We start from the raw sequence: 18,459 nt of genomic DNA, 5'->3' as shown, positions 1-18,459 counted from the left end.
TTTCAGGCAGTATATATTGTTCACAGAAGAGAACTGCTGTCTTGGCTCTGGGACCAAGGAACTGCCTTGCTTTAGCCTTTGTACAGCACATTTAAGATATACTTAAAACCTGTCAAAGCAAGTAAAGCTGTGGGGAGAAAAACAAACAATGCATTTTTAAGGTATATTTCTGTTACTCTATGATTTTATGTGATCATTATAGGTTTTGATTTCCTTTTTGCCATACAAAAAACCTGTCTTTCAGTAAAACTGTTCTGTGTAATTCACTCATATTTTTATGTAGAGTTTAACTTAAACAGGTCTTTAAAAATATCTAGCTGTTTCTCCCAAACCAATAAAGTTTTCCTGTATAATAAAAAAGGTGTGCAGTGAGCAGGATTTTATCCTTCCTGGCCAATGAAAAGACATTGATCATTTCTGCTCTTCTTGAGATGGCAAAGCTTCACACTAGATCTGACTTTCAATAGCTTCAAAAAAGCACCAAGTACTGGATGAACAGGCAGAATAAATCACTGCCTTCTTGCATTGGCAACTCAGAAACAGTGCTAAAACAACAGCAGAGTCATTTGGGTAGCTCGTGCAAGGCTGCTCCTGGGCATCTCTCTTACAGATGTAAACTGCACAAATAATCATTTTTCTAACAAATGCTTGGAGGCATTTATTAGTCAGTGAATCTCTCAAACTAAGCAACCGTTATGGGGTGCTGTATTTTCAAGTACTTTCATTTCAACATTATTTATGCTAGCTAATTGAATTGATGAATAAAAATTACTTTTTTAAAAAATTTCCCATCATAATTATTGTGACCGTTCACAGAAATCTCTGATTTGGAATTTGGCCATTAGAGCTGAAAAATCTCTCTTTCACGTATAGCTCTGTGATCCTTACAGGCTTTTTTCAGACTTACATGTAGTATTTTTATTTTGCAGAACATGACCAAGTAACAATGTATACTAGCATATGCAAATCCACTGTCCTACCTCTACATCCTAATACTTGACGAGTCTATTTGCACTCCAAAGCATAAGCATTGATCCTTAGGGTTCGAAGAAATCAGTGCTGCTTTAACTCTTTTGGTCTCCCCTCTGACTTCCAAAGAGGCTAGAGCAGATTAACACCTTGAAGCATTTAACCAGCTTGTGATCTGCTTAATTTCTTAAGTTTATTCATTTTATCAAAAGTTTTACTGAAAATTTACTCAAGTTGGTTCAAGAAAACACAAAAGTCATTTTGTGTTAGACCACAACCAGCACTTAAAAAAAAAAAAAAAAAAAATAAAAGGCCAAACAACCCAAAAAACCCCAACAAACCCCCAGCAGTAGGTAGATGAAATTTATGCTGCCCTTTGACAGGCTATTTTAAAGTAAAGAGGACTAAAGATAACTTTTAACTGTGTCTGGGCTTTAGAAGACCCACATTGGTAGACCCTGCTGAGGAAATCCAGGAGATTCCCACATGCCCTGAGAAAGGTGATGTCCTACAGACCTCTCCCATCACACTATCGAGGACCCAGGATCTGAATTTGCTTCATCAGGAACAGCTATGACTCTAAGCTGCATTTGGTCCTCAGCGTTTTTTCACACTCACATAATAGCAATTAAATCACTTTCACACTCATGATGTATGTTTGAATCATCAGAAAAAAACATACTGAGAAGCTAGTTCATGAAACAAGGGAGACTTTGTAAGACATTTTTATCTTTTTGAGTATCTGTACACTTACCACTAAAATCCCACATCTCCAAGATATTGACAGCCTCTGTTTAATAAAATTAACGTAATAGAGAAGCAATTAACTGATAGCCTCTGTCCATAAGCTAAGGTATATAAAGAGGTGTCATTTACTATGTAGCATGAAACACTTGTATTTTCTTCCAGAGAATTTCAAGTGCAGTAACAAGTATTTAATCTTATTTTGTCCATGAATAACATTGGCATGGAAGGGCAGAGAATGGGTTGAGCGAGCAGTTGTCAAACGCTATCAATACATCTAAAAAATAAATGCTACTTCTAAAATAGCCATTTTAATACTACTGGATAAAAAGTTGATGAAGTAAAGCACTAAGAGAAGCCATTTTTTTTTTTTTTACTGAGGCATAAAATGGTTGCATGCACAACAACTCTATAAAAGTAGTAGTGACATTCATTAATTATCCAGCATGAGATTTTCTTAACATTCTGAACCAGCTGTGTAACTAATATAATACAACAGGAATTAAATGAGTATGATATTGACAGTCTCTTCACTAATTCAACATCTTAGTGTTAATCTATGAAAAGAATTAATTGTCATGACTTAATACTGACATGATAAAAAAAAAAAAAGGTAAAATATTTTCAGTTTCACAGGCAGATTGCTTGTCACTAGTAGGTTAATTTCCCCCAAATTGTCATACCACTTTCACAGCTGTCCTGAATACACTGTGGAAAAACAGGTGGCATCTGAGATAGCTCCATTTGGAATTTCTTGGCAAAGTCTGACTTTTTAAAGAGCTATTTTATATTTTGAAATAAAACTAGACATGCATTTATCCTAATATTACATCAGCTTCAACATATTAAAAAGGCATTTCAAATGTTAAATCTTTCCTTCACTACTTGGGATGGACACTGTAAAATTGGTATAGGGCCCAGAAGTAGGTTTCCTTCTTTTAGTAGCCTTTTTTCTGAACAGGTTGTTAATTAACATTTGTACCTGACCAGTATGCTGCATTTTCCAGTAATTGATCAGCTGTGAGGCACATAATCCCTAAGACACAGAGAAAACTGGGATAACCTTCGAAAATTATCAGTCATGCTTTATGCAATTATTTTTTTTTATTCCATTACTGTGTGATGAATTCAAACCCAACCAAAGAAAATTTGAAAGTTAAACTAAACCACCATATTTAATTAAATGCAAAAACGGTGTGCATAAAGTTGCAAAAAGAATTAGAAATTTGTTCATGTGTAATAACTTTTTAGTTTTTATAAGTGATTCATGGAAATTTTGAAATACAGAGTTAATATTATTTTTTTCTTTAATGTCTATTGAAAATGGTTCATACATTTAAAACAGCTGTGTATTTTTTTTTTTTAAATAATAGTTCCTGTAATACTACAAAAACCTAATATAGTATCAAAACAGCTGTCATTTTGTCTGTTACCCCAGCAACAGAACACAGTTGCATTTTGAGAAGACAGACTAGTAAAAAAAGAGAAATATTTTACAGGAAACTTTTCTTTATTGAGGAAGAGTTCAGATACATAAGATGGTCTTCAGAGTGATATTAAGGTTTTATTGCCATGTGTTTGAAATTATGCTTTCCACAACTGTCAAAGCCATTAGTTACTGTGAACTTTTCAAATATTTATCCTCAACTATTTTAGTTTCTATATACTATGTATTGGAATAGGTTTTTTTTAAATGGAGTAGACTGATACTGTTTTTATACTTTTCATCTTTGAAATATGAACTTTTTATCAACACAGAATCATAGAATAATTTAGGTTGGAAGGGACTCCGCAGATTATCTGTCCAACCCCTTGCTCAAGTTACTCAGCAACTTATCCCGTGAAGTCTTGAACATCTCCAACAATGGAAATTCCAGAATTTCTCTGGGCAAGCTGTTCCAGAATTTAACCACCTTCATGATAAAACTTTTTTTTCCTAATATCTAATTGGAATTTCCTTTTTCCCAACTTGTGTCTCTCGTCCTAAAAGCAAACTTAGCAAGAGGAAAAAAATATATTCCATCAAAAAATAATCACTTATGAAAAGCAAAATATTTCACAGAAACCTGAATTTTAATGAGGCTTTTGTTTTAAATTGGATTAACTTAACACAGATTTCCAGTACAGCCTTAGCTTTATTTCAATCATTTTTGGAATCTGATGTTTCAGTTTTCTGTTTTGGCTTGATTTCTCAATAAATACATAAAAAAATTATTTATTGTTTCAACGGAGGAGAAACAAATTTGGAAGGATATTGTTTCCTGGAAAAGTCTGGTTTTGTGTTTGTTTTAGTTTTCCAATTTGAATAAAAAGAAAAGAAATGCTGGCACAAAACTTGACAATATAAGGAATGCCTCGCATGTAGGCAAAAAAGCAGTTTGTACAAACATGTAACTTCCGTTGGTCTCAGTAAAACCATGTCAGAAAAGCATTGTTTTTAAGACTACAGCCCAATTTCATTTTCTATAGGATGCTATTTTTCCTTTCCATTTCCACACCCCTGTATTCACTATACCAAAAAAGAACATTGGTAGCTTAAACGGAACAATGTTCTGGTTAAGATTTACTGAGGGGAAACCAACAGGAATACAATCCCAGGCTTGTGGCACGCATGCTCACTGTCTGGTAATGCAGCAGTTATGCAGCCACATAACTCTCCCCCTACTCATTTTCAGGGCATATTTGGGTCTGATATTGTAGCAAAGACAGAATGCGAACAGCTGAAGGTCTAGAAACATCTTTTTATGTAAGCTGTGATAGGTAGTATAGCTTTTGCATTCATTTGTTCACAGCCCATTATTTGGGTACTTTATGTTTGGTTAAAAGAGCATGGAAAGGGAGGGGAAAATTGTCTTTTGCCTTTCCTCGTTGTTGTACACTGAATATTCCTTCTTCTCCGGAGGGAAACAAAATTTGGCCTTCTAGAGTACACATTTAAGTATGTTCTTACCATGTATTCAGAAAGCTTCTGGAGTGCAAAACAAAGATGACAAAGATACCTAGCAATCAGGGAGCTTGAAGCACTGTCAGAGACTGGCAAACTCCTGAGGAAAATAAGGACTAGATACAGATAGGACTTCAACTTCCTAGAGGCCTAGAGGGGATGGCATACAGTATGCTGCAACCCAAAAAGCCACATGGAGCTGCTAACAGCAGGACAACACTAAAGGAAAAGATGAGATTTATGAGGACAGGGTTTAAAGAAAGGCTGACTTACAAGTGCAATAAAGCTACAATACACAGCTCTGTAGAACCCTTCTGGAGGTGTTGGTATGTTTGCTTGAAGGAAAAATTCAAAGTTGTGATATTTTAGCATTAGTTCATGGAATCCTAATGCAGACCGCAATGCTTAAAATTATGGTTCTCTTTCATTATAAGACTCTGTTGCTTGTGAAATTGCCAAAGCAGAATGAAAATTCATGTAACAGGATCTGTGCCATACTGGATTTTTCTGGAAAGTTGCAATTAGAACATACAAATTAGTAGCTTCTAAAAATAAGAGGAAGGAAGAATACATCATTACAAGGTACAAGTTTTGCTGAGGAGCTCTAGCACACACAATCTGCAGCAAGGGGCTTCAGAGGCTGGAAGACCCTGTGGACTAAGGGAGCACAGAATTAAAATTGTCCCTTCTTCAGTTCTGAGCGATTGTGTTTGCAGTCTTGGTAGTTTTTACTGCAGTAAGAAATGTAGCCATGATTAAGAATATATATAATTTAGTATACTGTTAACATATTTGTTTAGTTACTGCAGTACTAAAGAACACTGGAGCCACTGTATTTTGGTATAAAGTTACTACAGTTTTATACTCTAGGCCTAGCTAAAGTTAAGGAATGCAAATATAGCATACCACAGAATTATAAGTAGCACATCATAGAACTGAAACAAAGACTATTAGATGAAAATATATGAATTAAAAATAGATCAAGTTCTGCACTTTCACTCTTAATTTTCATGAGTGGCAGACATCTGCAAAACTTAATTCTACCTGTCTCATTATAAAAAGAACATATCCCTGTTCATATTAAAAAATTCTCAAATTATTTTAAAAATGGAAAATGCAAATATTTTAGGTACAGTCATGATTTCATAGGTAGAATTGATTTCACTCTTCCTGAACTTCTTTACTGATTTGCACCTCAAAAACCCCAAAATTTCATGCCAGTAAAGTTTTTACCTTTTGCTTCCTGAATCCAGTCATAAAATATGCTTTTCCCTCTGAAATACTATCCAATATTTCTTCTTAAACAGGCAGCATCTCCTGAATCGATTTAATTTATAACTAAAATTCACAATCTTCTGTAGCTTATGTCAACATGAACAACAGAGATTTAAATTATCAAGATCTCAGAAGTGAAGAACTTCAGTAAAACAAAGATCCACAAATTTTCATCCTCTGTTAAGATTACACAACACCTGGGTCATCAAGTTCAGGCCCCTGGGTCTTAGAAACAATAATTTCAGACAGTCCTTTTCACAAATATTTCTTATTGACAATCAAAATCACCTAGGATTTTTGCCCCTTTTATTCCCATTGAAAATTGTTTTGGGACATTGCTCTGACAGTTAGAAACCTTTTCCAGCCTACGTCTTTTAATGATCTCCATGTGCTATATATATTCCTATGCCAGCGCTGGCCTTCAACTTAAGCGGCTGCTCTCCTATGGTGTTTACCCATGCAATATATTTATGAGAATCTCAGTCTTTCTGCTAATCCAAACAAAACATCTTCTTAGTCCTCTCTAATAAATAAGATGATACTGTTCCCTTTGATATCCCTACTAGGAAGCTACTTTCAGTTTGATGTTGGCTTCTTTCAGTATAGATGATCAGAATCCTAAATTTCCACTTATACTTTCCAATTCTCTTCATAATAGCTGCAAGTATTGGATCCTAGACTGTTTCCACAGCCATGGTGGTTAATAGCTGTTCCACAATCAAGTAGTAAACTTAAGGCTGCAACAGAAATTCTTGCTATTCACTTTAACTGCACAACCTTATATTTGGATTGTTGAACTTTATAATATTTCTGTTATTATATTACTGAAGTTCATCTGCTTCCTCCTGACCCTCTTCCTTTCATGATCAGGTTCATTTCAGGTTCACCATTTCATGATGAGGTTCACGATCAGACTGCTCCCAATGAGCAATATTCTCATCAGAACTGGATATTGGATTGCTCTGGAAGGAGAGAACTTTGAAAAACTCTCTGCCTTTTGTTCCTTTTCCCAACTATTTCTGTCTGTCATTGTTATTTCCTGAAAAACAGGTAGGGCTTGTCAAACTGTTTAAGCAGACTCACATGCACAAAAAATATTTATTAAATCTTACCTTTTCTGTTTGTTTGTTTGGTTGGTTTTTTTTCTTTTTTAAATCACTTGCAAAAATCAGCTCATATTGATGATGAAAATGCGGCTGAACTTCGCTGCTAATTGTACTGTTGGGCACCTCAATAATTAATTGTAAATAATTCAGAAGATATTAACAAATAATTTCTTCCATAGCAAATTTACTGAAAATTAAGTATTATGAAAATATTTTTACTTGAAATAACTGAAAGACTTATTTAAAAGATATCAAATGCAAAAAATGAGCATATTATATTATCATTTTTTGAAGAATGTAATTTTCTAATTTGTTTCTCTTGGATATTAGCATATAAATTACTATTTTGCAATTTATGCTCTGTGAATTGAAGTAAATAAAATAATTAGGAGCAATCTTCATGTTTATGAGCCAAATTAGTAATAGTGTTGGTTTTAAACTTAAGTTTATAGGCTAGATTTATTTCTGTTTTATAGCAGCTCTGCCACAGTCTCTTTCATGATAAAAACCAGAACTTTGGACGCAAACCAAGAATGCCGCTGTTTGTCCTAGTGGGGATTTTAACATTGTCATAGCCAAAAGCATGGCAACACACACACACAGAGTCTTTTTTTTTTTTTTTTTTTAAAGTGATCCAGAAAGCATTAATATTGAGAGATTCAGACACTGAGACAGCATGCTATCTCTAGATAGGGCTTCTATTGGAAACAACTGAATTATGGAGAATAGAAGAAAGGCAGAGAAATGTGTATGCAACATCATTTTACCCGCTGGAAGCTTTGTCTCTCAAGTTTTTCTGGTTTTGATTCTTCTCATATTTTTTTTGAAATTGTAAAGAAGGAGATATCAAAACATATATACACATATATTTATATTTCCAGAACATATAAACCTGCTGAAGGTCACCTAAACAAGGATGAGGCAAATGTTGGAAAGAAGACTTGCATGAAATCACAGAAGTTGATATTTTCAACAAAACTGTTACTGCTGACATGGTCTAATTTAACAAAGCAGAAACAGAATATATTAGTTAAGAATCAGAACATATTAGTTGAGACTGAAGGGTCGTATCAGAAAGAGAAAGGGTTATGATTCTAAACCTGAAACCATTTATGTTTAATTCTTAACTGTGTTCAAAAGAAACATTTTATTTCAGTTCATGGAACCTGCAACAATGAATACATATAACTGTTGGCAGCATCCAGACCCGTCAAATGAATTCATCTATTATAAAAGAATATGTAATTCTTTAACACTTACAAACACCAAATTTATGTCCAAAGGAAAACAAATCCATAAGTTTGCCTAGAACAAATGACAGACATATATAAATTTTCCTGATCAATTAGGCATCATTGAACAAAATTAAGAAACGGAACTATAGTTTAACTCTTAAATCACTGTTGCTAAACAAGTTTCATTAATCTTGTGGGCTACTAGTAGTCAGTATGACAATTCAACAAAACCAAATATAATAATTTCCACTATAAAGGACATGAATATTATACATATAAATGAAATTTCAAGAGCACTGAAAGGAATTTTAACTAGATGTTGTAAACATCACATATGTGGGTTTTTTGTTTAGTCTCAGTTTTACCATTTCCTGTTCAGCATTTATTCTTTCAACTCTATTAACAATAACATGTCTGTTTCCTAATCCATAAACATTTGAAATGGGGACCTTTTCAAAAGTTCTATTCTGCTTTTTATTAAAATAGTAGGGTGTTCCCAATTCCCAAATTCAATAGAACAAATTTAATTCAGTAATGAGTATGACAGAGTACATTCCATCAAAGGAAACTATTTTCGATATGTTTTTTCCTAATGCCCTAAAGTACACACACCAGTTTTTAGCACAATAATTCCAAACATTGAAAGCAGTAAAGAAATGTTCTAAAAATTACTGCTTTCTCATTCAACAAGTCTGTTCCTATTACCCTTTAAAGTACCATCCACCTTATTGAGTGTTAAACTGGTTGTTTAGGTTTTTTTAACTCCTGTTAACATTGCTAAGTCAGAAATAATTCCCTGAAATAGTGAGCTCGATTACATTCCTTTTCCTCTAGCATCAGAAGTACTATAAACTCATCACTGTGCCAAATTTTGTCCTTACGTACACCTGTGAATCTTCAATGTATGAAGTCAATGAAAGACTTTGGCCTGAATATTTTTGTTATAACTTACAATACATATACTGGGATGAGAATAATGAAGCTAAAAAGCAAAAGGATGATCAAAACCCAGAATGAGTTTGCAAAATAACATGGCATAATGCCAGCAAGGTCAACTATTCAATAAATTATCTTCTAAAAGTCCATAGGTTCCTCAGCACTGATTCCAAAGATGTGTTTAGTATTAATCATCTAACTCTTCCCTTAAGCAGGACTAGTTTCACATTCAAACCATTGCTGGTTCAGGAATTTTTGTCTGTCCTGCACAAATGCTTAACTTTAAATTGGACTGAACTAATCAGCAAAGTTAAGCATATGTGTATCCAGCACTGGTATCTGTCAGGAAACATTATTTATTTATTTTTTTTTAATACAACAATAAAAGAGAAATAGAAAAACAATTTAAAGCTGCCTCACTGCTGTACTTTAAATTCAGGCGACAGAAAAATTCCACAATATAACTGTATCCATTTCCTGGGAAGCCAAGTGGAGAAATTCTTAATTATACTGTTTCTACTTGTAAACCATTTCTAGCTCTAAAATTAAAAAACATGAGGATTCCATCCTCCCTTCTTTTTAATGAAGCACAGTAGGAAAAAAAACCCCTTTTTTTCCTCTTGCTATAATGTAACTTTCTAATCTTCTTACTTTGAAAAGTTATAGATTGATAAAAACCAAATTAAGCTAGTATGGCATTTATCAACTTTTCAAATTCATACAAGTTTAATCATTGAAGCAATTCAGATCATCATGAATAGAAATATTAAGTGTAATAAATACACTATTTTGAATTAAGAGATCTTTTTTGATGGAGATTCATAATTTATTTTATGGAAGCCTTCATTTTCATAAATGTGCTGTTCTAACAAGATATTTCTAATTCGCCATTGGGACAATGCTGTATTAGCTTTACTACAGTTACATATATATGTTTTAAAAAGATATGTAAACCTGAGATAAAATATCACAATTTTGCCACATAACTGGAACAAGTTTTACTTGAACACAAGACCTTAGCTTTGTCTTTACCTTTTTTTAGAGTATTTATAATGCATTCCAAATGCCAAGATCTGTAATAAATAAATGTGCTATAAGCTGCCATAGACTATCATTGATAGAGTCAGTTGGAACAAGATAGTCAATGAAAATAATAACTTGTAGCCAATGTGGAAGAATTAAAAACTGTACTGGGTATGACTGCAGCTGGGAGAATATTCATGTACCTGTATAATTAATTGTTGTTAATATTTACAAAATTATGTTGCTCACTAAGGGTAAAAGATCAAATACAATTGCATATACTGGACACCATCAAAACAACGGCAATTTTGTGTCATCGTTTCAACCCCTCTCCTGCTCACATTTCTAAATGCTTTTTTATCCTCTCATAAATAACTGAATCTTTATGGCCATAAATATTGAAGACTGAAACATTACTACCTCTTTATCCACCTTCACGTAACTAATACATAATTCACGAATGAATGCCAAGGGGAAAAAAAATTGCTATAATCAATACTTCAAAGCCTGAGAATCATTCTTGTAAAAACTTTTGATGAGTGGATTTAGTAACTTAAGACTGAATTATTACTGACAAGTGTTAACAGCTTACTATAAGACAGAAAGGGTCATGTCTTAAAAATCCAGTCAGCATGAATTATGACGACATTGCAGTTCTGTATTATTTCAGCTCTTAAATTATTGAGGAAAAAATAGTCATTTTGAACTTAATCCTTTTATAAAATGTTCATTAATCAATGCTGAATTTTGCAAGGACTGCAGGTATAAAACATGAAATAATGAGTATTTGTTCCTGATATACTTGAATGACAAGCACTCTTTAACAGTTTATGCATAATACATTATTCGATCTGATATAATCTATTAAGCTTTGGGGATCCAAATAAGGATCAGTCATCTGGGTTCAAGCAATCAGTCACAAAGCCTCACAAATAGGAGTGAAAAATTTTAGCATTTTCATCAATATTAACTGAAATATTTGTGATAATTTTACTATTTTACTATTTATTGTGAGCAGAAAACAAGGTAAACTCTGCTAAATGAAAAACAAACTTAAGGTTCCATGCATCTAGACTAACAGGAATAGAAAGTCAAACAGTTGAATGAGCATCAAGTAAGTATGACATGCTTTTGGATTATTTAATTTTTTCATTATTTAAGTAATTTTTTAATGAAAAGAAACATACCCAAAACTTAGTTTTAGTTTAAAGATTTTATCTATCACAGCTTTTTTTTTTTCTTCTTTGTTTTCTTCAATACAATGATTTCAAGTAGGAGTCTATGGAGAGGACTGTTGTTTTATTGTCCTTGTTCATGGTCTTACAAGTTTTCAGTAACACCTACAAGGTCCCTCTTAGAACAATACTTATATTGTTTTCTTCCCCTTCACAAACAACATTTTATATAAATATATAACACTTTAAGGCTTGACTTGATGGTAAAACGTTATTTGAACCTTTGTTTTTCCTTTAAAGATTGGAATTATTATGTTTTCTTTTTCCACTCTTTAACATTTATTTTTGACAGTTAGGAGACAGAACTCAGCTTCTTCCTGTTGTCATTGTGTAAAAACTCAGCTAATTCTGAATTGTTCAAGGAGGGTACAGCACCTTGTTCCAAGAATGCCTGAGTGTAGCACTGATGGCAGTAAAGATGAGGTTCTTGCATAAGTAAAGATAACAGAACCACCCTCTCTGGTTTTTGAATGGTTTTTTTGTTTGTTTGTTTGGGGTTTTGGTTTGTTTTGTTTTGTTTTTTTTTTTTTGTAGTGTTATTCTTCATACTGTTCAAAATCCACACTATGCACCATATTAGATTACATTCTCTATATACTGTATTAAATTACCTCACGTTTGAGATTTACAATGACTGGGGAAGCACATAGTCACTCGTATTAAATAAAGTGCACTTGATCCTATCCAGATCACGTTTGCTCTTTCAGATCAGAATTTTATGTAATCTCAAAAAAATAAAATAGATGGAATCTATCAAGATAAGTTGCTGTGCACAGCTCCAAGATTTTAAAGGAATTCATTTTTCTACAGATATAAAGTCAATTTGCCCTATCAAAACATGAAAAAAAAATTTCTTCTTAGGTGCCTTTAGACTCTTCTCAAACATCCACATTTAAAATAATTCAGCTTTTTCATGCAAGCATATCACACTGTGTCCAAATGCCACTGTTGTTATAATCTGCTCTCAAGAATGCTAAAATCTGATTTTAGGTCTGTTACTTAGCTCAAATCATCCTAGCTCAAGACAAGAAATATTTAGTGTTACAATATAAGTCTTACCATAACTTACATCAATAAATATTCAATAAAAATGTGCCTGGAATATCTGCTTCACACTTACAAAGAGCTTGCTTGTGTTTACAGCTGTTATAATCTAATAAACCTTTTCACAACATTGGAATGTCTTTTTTTTAATTATTATTTTCCTTTATATTTAGCAGTTACTGAGGGCTATAGGAATTTTTCACTTGACTTGACAGTAATGTGTAAAGTGGAAAAAAAAGTGCATCTTTACTGCTGCTGTCAGAAAACAGTAATTAACACTGAACATATTTTTCCAGTGCAGAGCCCTAACTTTGAACTGTTACACTGACAAAGGCTGAACATATTTTTTTCTATGTGGAGTTTAACCTAACAACCACATTGCAACAGGAGGCCCGGGCAGCTATGCCAACAGTTGTACCTCAACTATAATAACTAGATGTATTTTTGTGTGGTCTTATCACATCTTACCTTAAGTTTAGCTAGGAGGAATTCATGATCTTGCAGTAGTTTTTTAGTCTCATCTTGATTGCTGCCAATTTCTAATAAATTTGGTGTTGATTCAGCCAGCTGAAGCTTCACCCATTTTCCACACTGTAATAAGTAAACAATTACAGCCTTCAGAAAACACAAGTTTTCCTTCATTTATTTACTCACACAGACTCTCAGGTCACACATACTTTCCATAGTCATAGGAGCACAGGGACCCATAAACATGTATTCAATTGCAGAATGAAGACACAGAGGATATGATATAAACTTCACTTCATTAGAAACAGGTATCAAAATCCCAGACTCTATTCTTAGCCAATAGCTACTGTGACTTGGGTTTTGCCTGTGAAGAGTAAGATTATCACAATGAGCTAAAAATGTTTCTCCAACTCATCTCCCCTTTCAGCTGAAGATTGCATAGATAGTTAAGGAAACTTGGTGGGTGGGGGCTGGGCGGAAGGTACAAATCTATTATAGCAGATGAAAAAACCATAACCCCAAATCCTGTTTCTATCACACAGATCCAACATACCTGTATACTGAATATACATAGAGACAGATTGCACAACTAGCAGCAGGGACACTTAATAGCCTTTGGAATAGGAACCCAAACAGCAATCTCCCATTGTGTCCTGGAGGATACACAAAGAAAGGAAGCTTGGCAGCAACCCAAAGCATAGCTAGTTCTTTCCTCACTGTGTTGCAGAACTGCTACAGTCTAAGAAGTAGAAGATGGTGATAAGGAACGAAGCAGTGATGTCACTGGAGGCTACCATGGTTCCCACAGCACACGGGAAAAATAAATGTCTTCACCCTAAACTTAAGCCTCCTTGCAACAAAATTACTCCCCTGCAGCAGCAGGCAGAATCTCCCAGGAAGGGTAAGAACTGATAGGAGAGAACCTTCCCATGGGCACAACTGAGGTAACCCCATCCTGAACAATCACCTTAATTTGGTGACAGCCCAACTCATTATCACCTTAGTCTGCATTACAAACTCCAGTGGCTGTGGCTAGTGTGTTTTCCAAGCTGCTTGGAGAGTGAAGAATCAAACTGCCAATAAATTCCAACTGGGATTCAGTACCTAGGCATCCAGCTTTACTCCCCATGCCAAATTTTGTGCAAGCTGCAGGTACGGATTCCAGCTCACAGAACAGGCCTTTAGGTGTTTATAAGCACAGTACATACACACACAGGCTTTTACTAAAACACATGGGAATATGAATCCACAGCTTTCAAAAATAACCACTCATTATCAGGTTTAGGCTTCTCTCCCCCACCAAATACTTCAAAAAAAGACACACAATCTGCATTTATGGAGTTGGTAGACTATTTATTATGTAAAATTATTGCTGAGTACAATTTAACTCTTGAGGAGTCTCAACTATGATTAAAGGTAACATCATGCTTACTAACACATTTTCATGGCACTCTGCATTTATCTTTTACTTTTTAAACAGAGTAAGAGGAATTCCTTGCCTCTAAGAGCCTACATATTCTTGTCAAATTATTTATTCTATTTAAAAACAAAACAAAAACCACAAAAAACCAAACACCACAAACAGAAATTGTGAACAGAAACAAGTGTTGACTTCCAAGGAAGCTCTATTAGATATTAACTGATTAAATGACCTTGCCTTATCATTTTATGCTAACTATCCATTTGCACAGAACATTTAAAAGAAGTAGTAATCACTGAGTAGCAGAAAGCCAAGAACAGACATGCTAGCAGTTGCTGCCTTACCTTGAGTACAGCTATAACAATACTGGCATCCCCGGCCTGAACAGCAACTGAACTGACTGTTGTTGTAGAAAGCTTCTGCTCCAAACTGGCTTTATTTGACATGGTGTTTCAAAATGGGACTTCATACATTAAAGCAGACTTGAAACACTCTTGCAAGGTCCACTGTTAATTTCAGAAAGCAACAGAGTTGCTTGGATTCATTCAGTGAAACAGCTCAGCTAACACTGATTAGTCTGCCAAAAGGAAAGAACAGGAGGTTAAAAATAGACAACTCCATTGAGTTTATCATTCTTGAGAGAGATTTGACACACCCCTAGTTTGGTAGCATTAAGCTGCCTGTTCTTTTTTGTCACCATCTGAAGTGTGAAGGGCTTCTTCCATGAACATCACCTGACACTGGCTAAACCAAAGGAAAAAAGATTCTCAAATTAAAACAACTAGAAAAAAATTTAGTATTGAGTCTATACAGACAAACCCAGTGTTTTGAGGTTTCAAAACATGCAACTATACAATCTACATTTTCACATTCTTCAAGTAGGATTTTTTCTAGTTTACTGGTTACTGAATATATTTGCTCAACATAATTCTTCCGCTGAGTCAAAGTATTTAAACAGGATGAACATGTGTATGTAAGTCGGATGCTGAATCAAAACAGAGAGAGGATTTTTAATCCAAAAATATTTAAAAGTATAGTGACCTAACAACCAGAGAAGGAAACCAAGTGTTTTGTGTGGATTCTTAAGGAGTGTTTTATTCCTGCCTAAGATTAACATAATTTACCTGCTTTTCAATTTAGTCATAAGTTGTTTCTATAGTCTTTATTTTGTTCTAAATGAGCATAAGGAAGACCTCTCTAATAATTGTTTAAACTCCACTTAAGTTTTTTATTCAGTGCAGGGAAATTAATAGACATGTTTAAATCACAGTATTGGTTTGGCATATTAATTCTATTGCCAGAAGCCCACAGCATGCCACAAGTAGCCTACAGTACGAGACAGCAGCTGCTAGGTTTCCTTCCACAGAACAGCTGAGAAAGTGACACTGGTGTTTAGGTTTGCAGGTCACTCTGGAAACACAATTCCACTCAAGAAACTACACGCATATCTCTCCCCTAAGCATCTGCTTGCTTGATTTGTTTAAAAATATATAACATTTACATACACTTTTATATAAACTAGATTTGCTAATTGCAAACTAGAACAGATACACTTACAATGAAACCAAGATCTGGCAGCAAATTCTAAAATATTTTGGACTGGAAGAAACTTAGGGTAGCTCAGATAATTTGAACAGCTATATCAAAGTCTGGGATTTTTTGTTTGTTTGTTTGTTCATTTGTTCATTCCCCCCCCCCCCCCCCCGCCGTTGTTGGCAGATTATAATCTTAATCTGATTGCCATCTTCAAACCATGAGTTTCAAACAGGGTATCCAGAAGCACATTGTAGTGGTTTGTGCTGAACTAAATGGGCTTGGCAAATCAAAACAACAATTTTCCCATCCCTTATGCCAAAACAGAACCATGAACCCTCAAGTTGCCAGCAAGGGAACAAATATCACATAGTTTTCAGAAACTCCTTGTAACACCTGTGAGAAGCCCATAGTCCCCTGCCATTGAAACATCGTATAGATATTCATGAGACTCATGGGTATTCATGTAATAGGTATGGCAGAACAAAACATTTGAAATGTAATGGCCACACAAAAGCTGGAGGGTAGAAGTCCTGAAGAAAACCTTAAAATTGAAACAGAAGAGAACGCCCTATTTTGGTTTGAATAGAAGATAGAGTCGTTGTACAAAACTTCCTAAATACTCAAGATTTCCAAAAAAACATCCCAGAGGACAAGCAACTTTGGATTTTTCACCCTGCAGGCAGGACTGAGAACAAACAGGACTTGACTGCTGGAAAAACTGATTGGAAAAAACCTGCCTGACTTCTTTTTAGTCTTATAAAAGGAGTTACAAACCAACTTTGGTACTATGTCAAAGTGTGTCCTTGAGTTTTTGTTCTCTCAGAAGCACATTTTAAGTGTACTTTTTCATGGCACAAGGTGGGCCAATCCATCATTTCACTAGGGTAGCCAGACATAAGAGCTGTTTTTCACTCAGGTTAAATGAGGAATCATTTTTCATAGTGCTGACAGCTAGAAATCATGGAAAAACACCACACTCAAGAAGTCGACCATAAGCAAGTTTGGCAGCAGCTGAGTCAAGTGATTCAAAATGTCTGATAACAAATGCATGGATATTGTATTTATTTGGCTTATGCTAAGCATACAAGATAGACACAAGAAAACATCAGAGTAGCAGGCAGAGAAAAGGTAGCAAGGAATCAGAAAAGATCTTATAGCACAACCTTGCAAGAAAAAACTGAGGATTTTGGCATTGCATGATGATCCATTTCAGCTGTGTCCAGGGAAACAAAAATTAACAAACACACCTTTCTCAGTCTTGTTTAGTTACCTATCTGTCATCTGTTCATCTGCCTGAAACAAACAAACAAACAAATCCTGCTAGAAGCCAGGAACAGGCAGACTATCTGTGTCAGTAGAGAGAAATATTTTCCCTTTGCCACTGCTGTGTGAAAGACGAGAGTAAGAATGACAAGAGGAAACTAGCATTCACCAGCTGTCCACAAGAAACAATGACAGTGAACAAATGAACAAAGGAAACAATCTCAGGAAAACAGAAGAAAAGATCAAGTCTCTCTAGTGCAAATAATGTCAGGTATTATCTGTAACAACTGTATGTAAAAAGGATTTGAGAGGTAAACGTGATAAAACTCATTTAATTTTCAACATGGAGTGTGTCTTATCAGCAGCCTTCTCTCATGTGTGGCAAGGGAAGTGCGCTAATCACAGTTTCGACAGTTATGCATAGGAAAAGGGCCTATCTTTCTTGGAGATAAATTGCTTTTTGTTCAGAGCTTTGGAGCTGCCACTGCGCTATGAAAATGCCTCTGGGAGAGACAAAGTTCACTCCCTGCAGCCTCAAAGATGTGAGGTCCTTCACTTTGACTGGTTTATAACTGTAACAGGTCTCCTTTTCTTTCCTCATCTCACACCTGGGAGAACAGGTATACACAGCAAGGGAGGGAAGGAGAAAAAGGGAAAGAAGCATACCTCAAACTGCTGGGTTTTGTGTGGCTTGGAAAAAGGTACATAAACACTGCTTCCCTCTGGCAGCCCCACCTGAATGAGGGACAAAGATGTCAGACCTCTCCAAGTCTGTCGTTGCTGCTTTTTGCTGGATTCTACCATCTTACCTTTTGAGTGGGCACCATTTTCAGGTATCGTCAGGAAAGACGGCATGAGAGCATGAAAGCAAGCAGCCTGCAGGTCTCCCCAGGTTCATAAAGAGGGGACTGTGCAACCATGGAGGTCACATACAAGGATGAGGGTTGAATGGGAGGCAGGTATTTCTCCTGGAAGGGGCTCCTCTTTACCCTACACTGGTTGAGTAAGTTTCTAGGATGACAAACTGGTTGAAATCCTAACCAAGTTTTGTCTTTCCTAAAACTAAAACAAGTATGATAAAAAAACATGCTGGCAGCAGTAGCAGTCAGGGGAGGCAGGCGGGAAACAGCGACGCCTCCTCCCACAGGTCAAAAAGTACATGAATGGCATGTGGGGAACAGTGACTTGTAATACCATCTTAACATATTGTAACAATACCATTTCTTAACACGTAATTAGAAAGAAGTGTTTCTCGCAGAGA

The 18,459-nt window shown here is 35.1% G+C and overlaps 1 protein-coding gene across 1 annotated transcript in view; it reads right to left on the bottom strand.

Annotated features, from left to right (window-relative positions):
- The window catches only part of CCDC141 (coiled-coil domain containing 141), a gene marked incomplete at its 5' end in the record, with an annotated part of 102,122 nt that extends 87,277 nt beyond the window's left edge, over positions 1-14,845 (bottom strand). The window contains 2 exons of the mRNA XM_082312438.1: positions 12,980-13,102; positions 14,744-14,845. Coding sequence (XP_082168564.1) covers positions 12,980-13,102; positions 14,744-14,845 — 225 coding nt within the window. The remainder of the gene's footprint in view (positions 1-12,979; positions 13,103-14,743) is intronic.
- Positions 14,846-18,459: the final 3,614 nt, after the last annotated feature.

The sequence above is a fragment of the Platalea leucorodia genome (assembly GCF_965183815.1).
Source record: "Platalea leucorodia genome assembly, chromosome: 5".
NCBI classification, from domain to species: domain Eukaryota; kingdom Metazoa; phylum Chordata; class Aves; order Pelecaniformes; family Threskiornithidae; genus Platalea; species Platalea leucorodia.
This window is presented reverse-complemented; position numbering and strand designations above follow the sequence as displayed.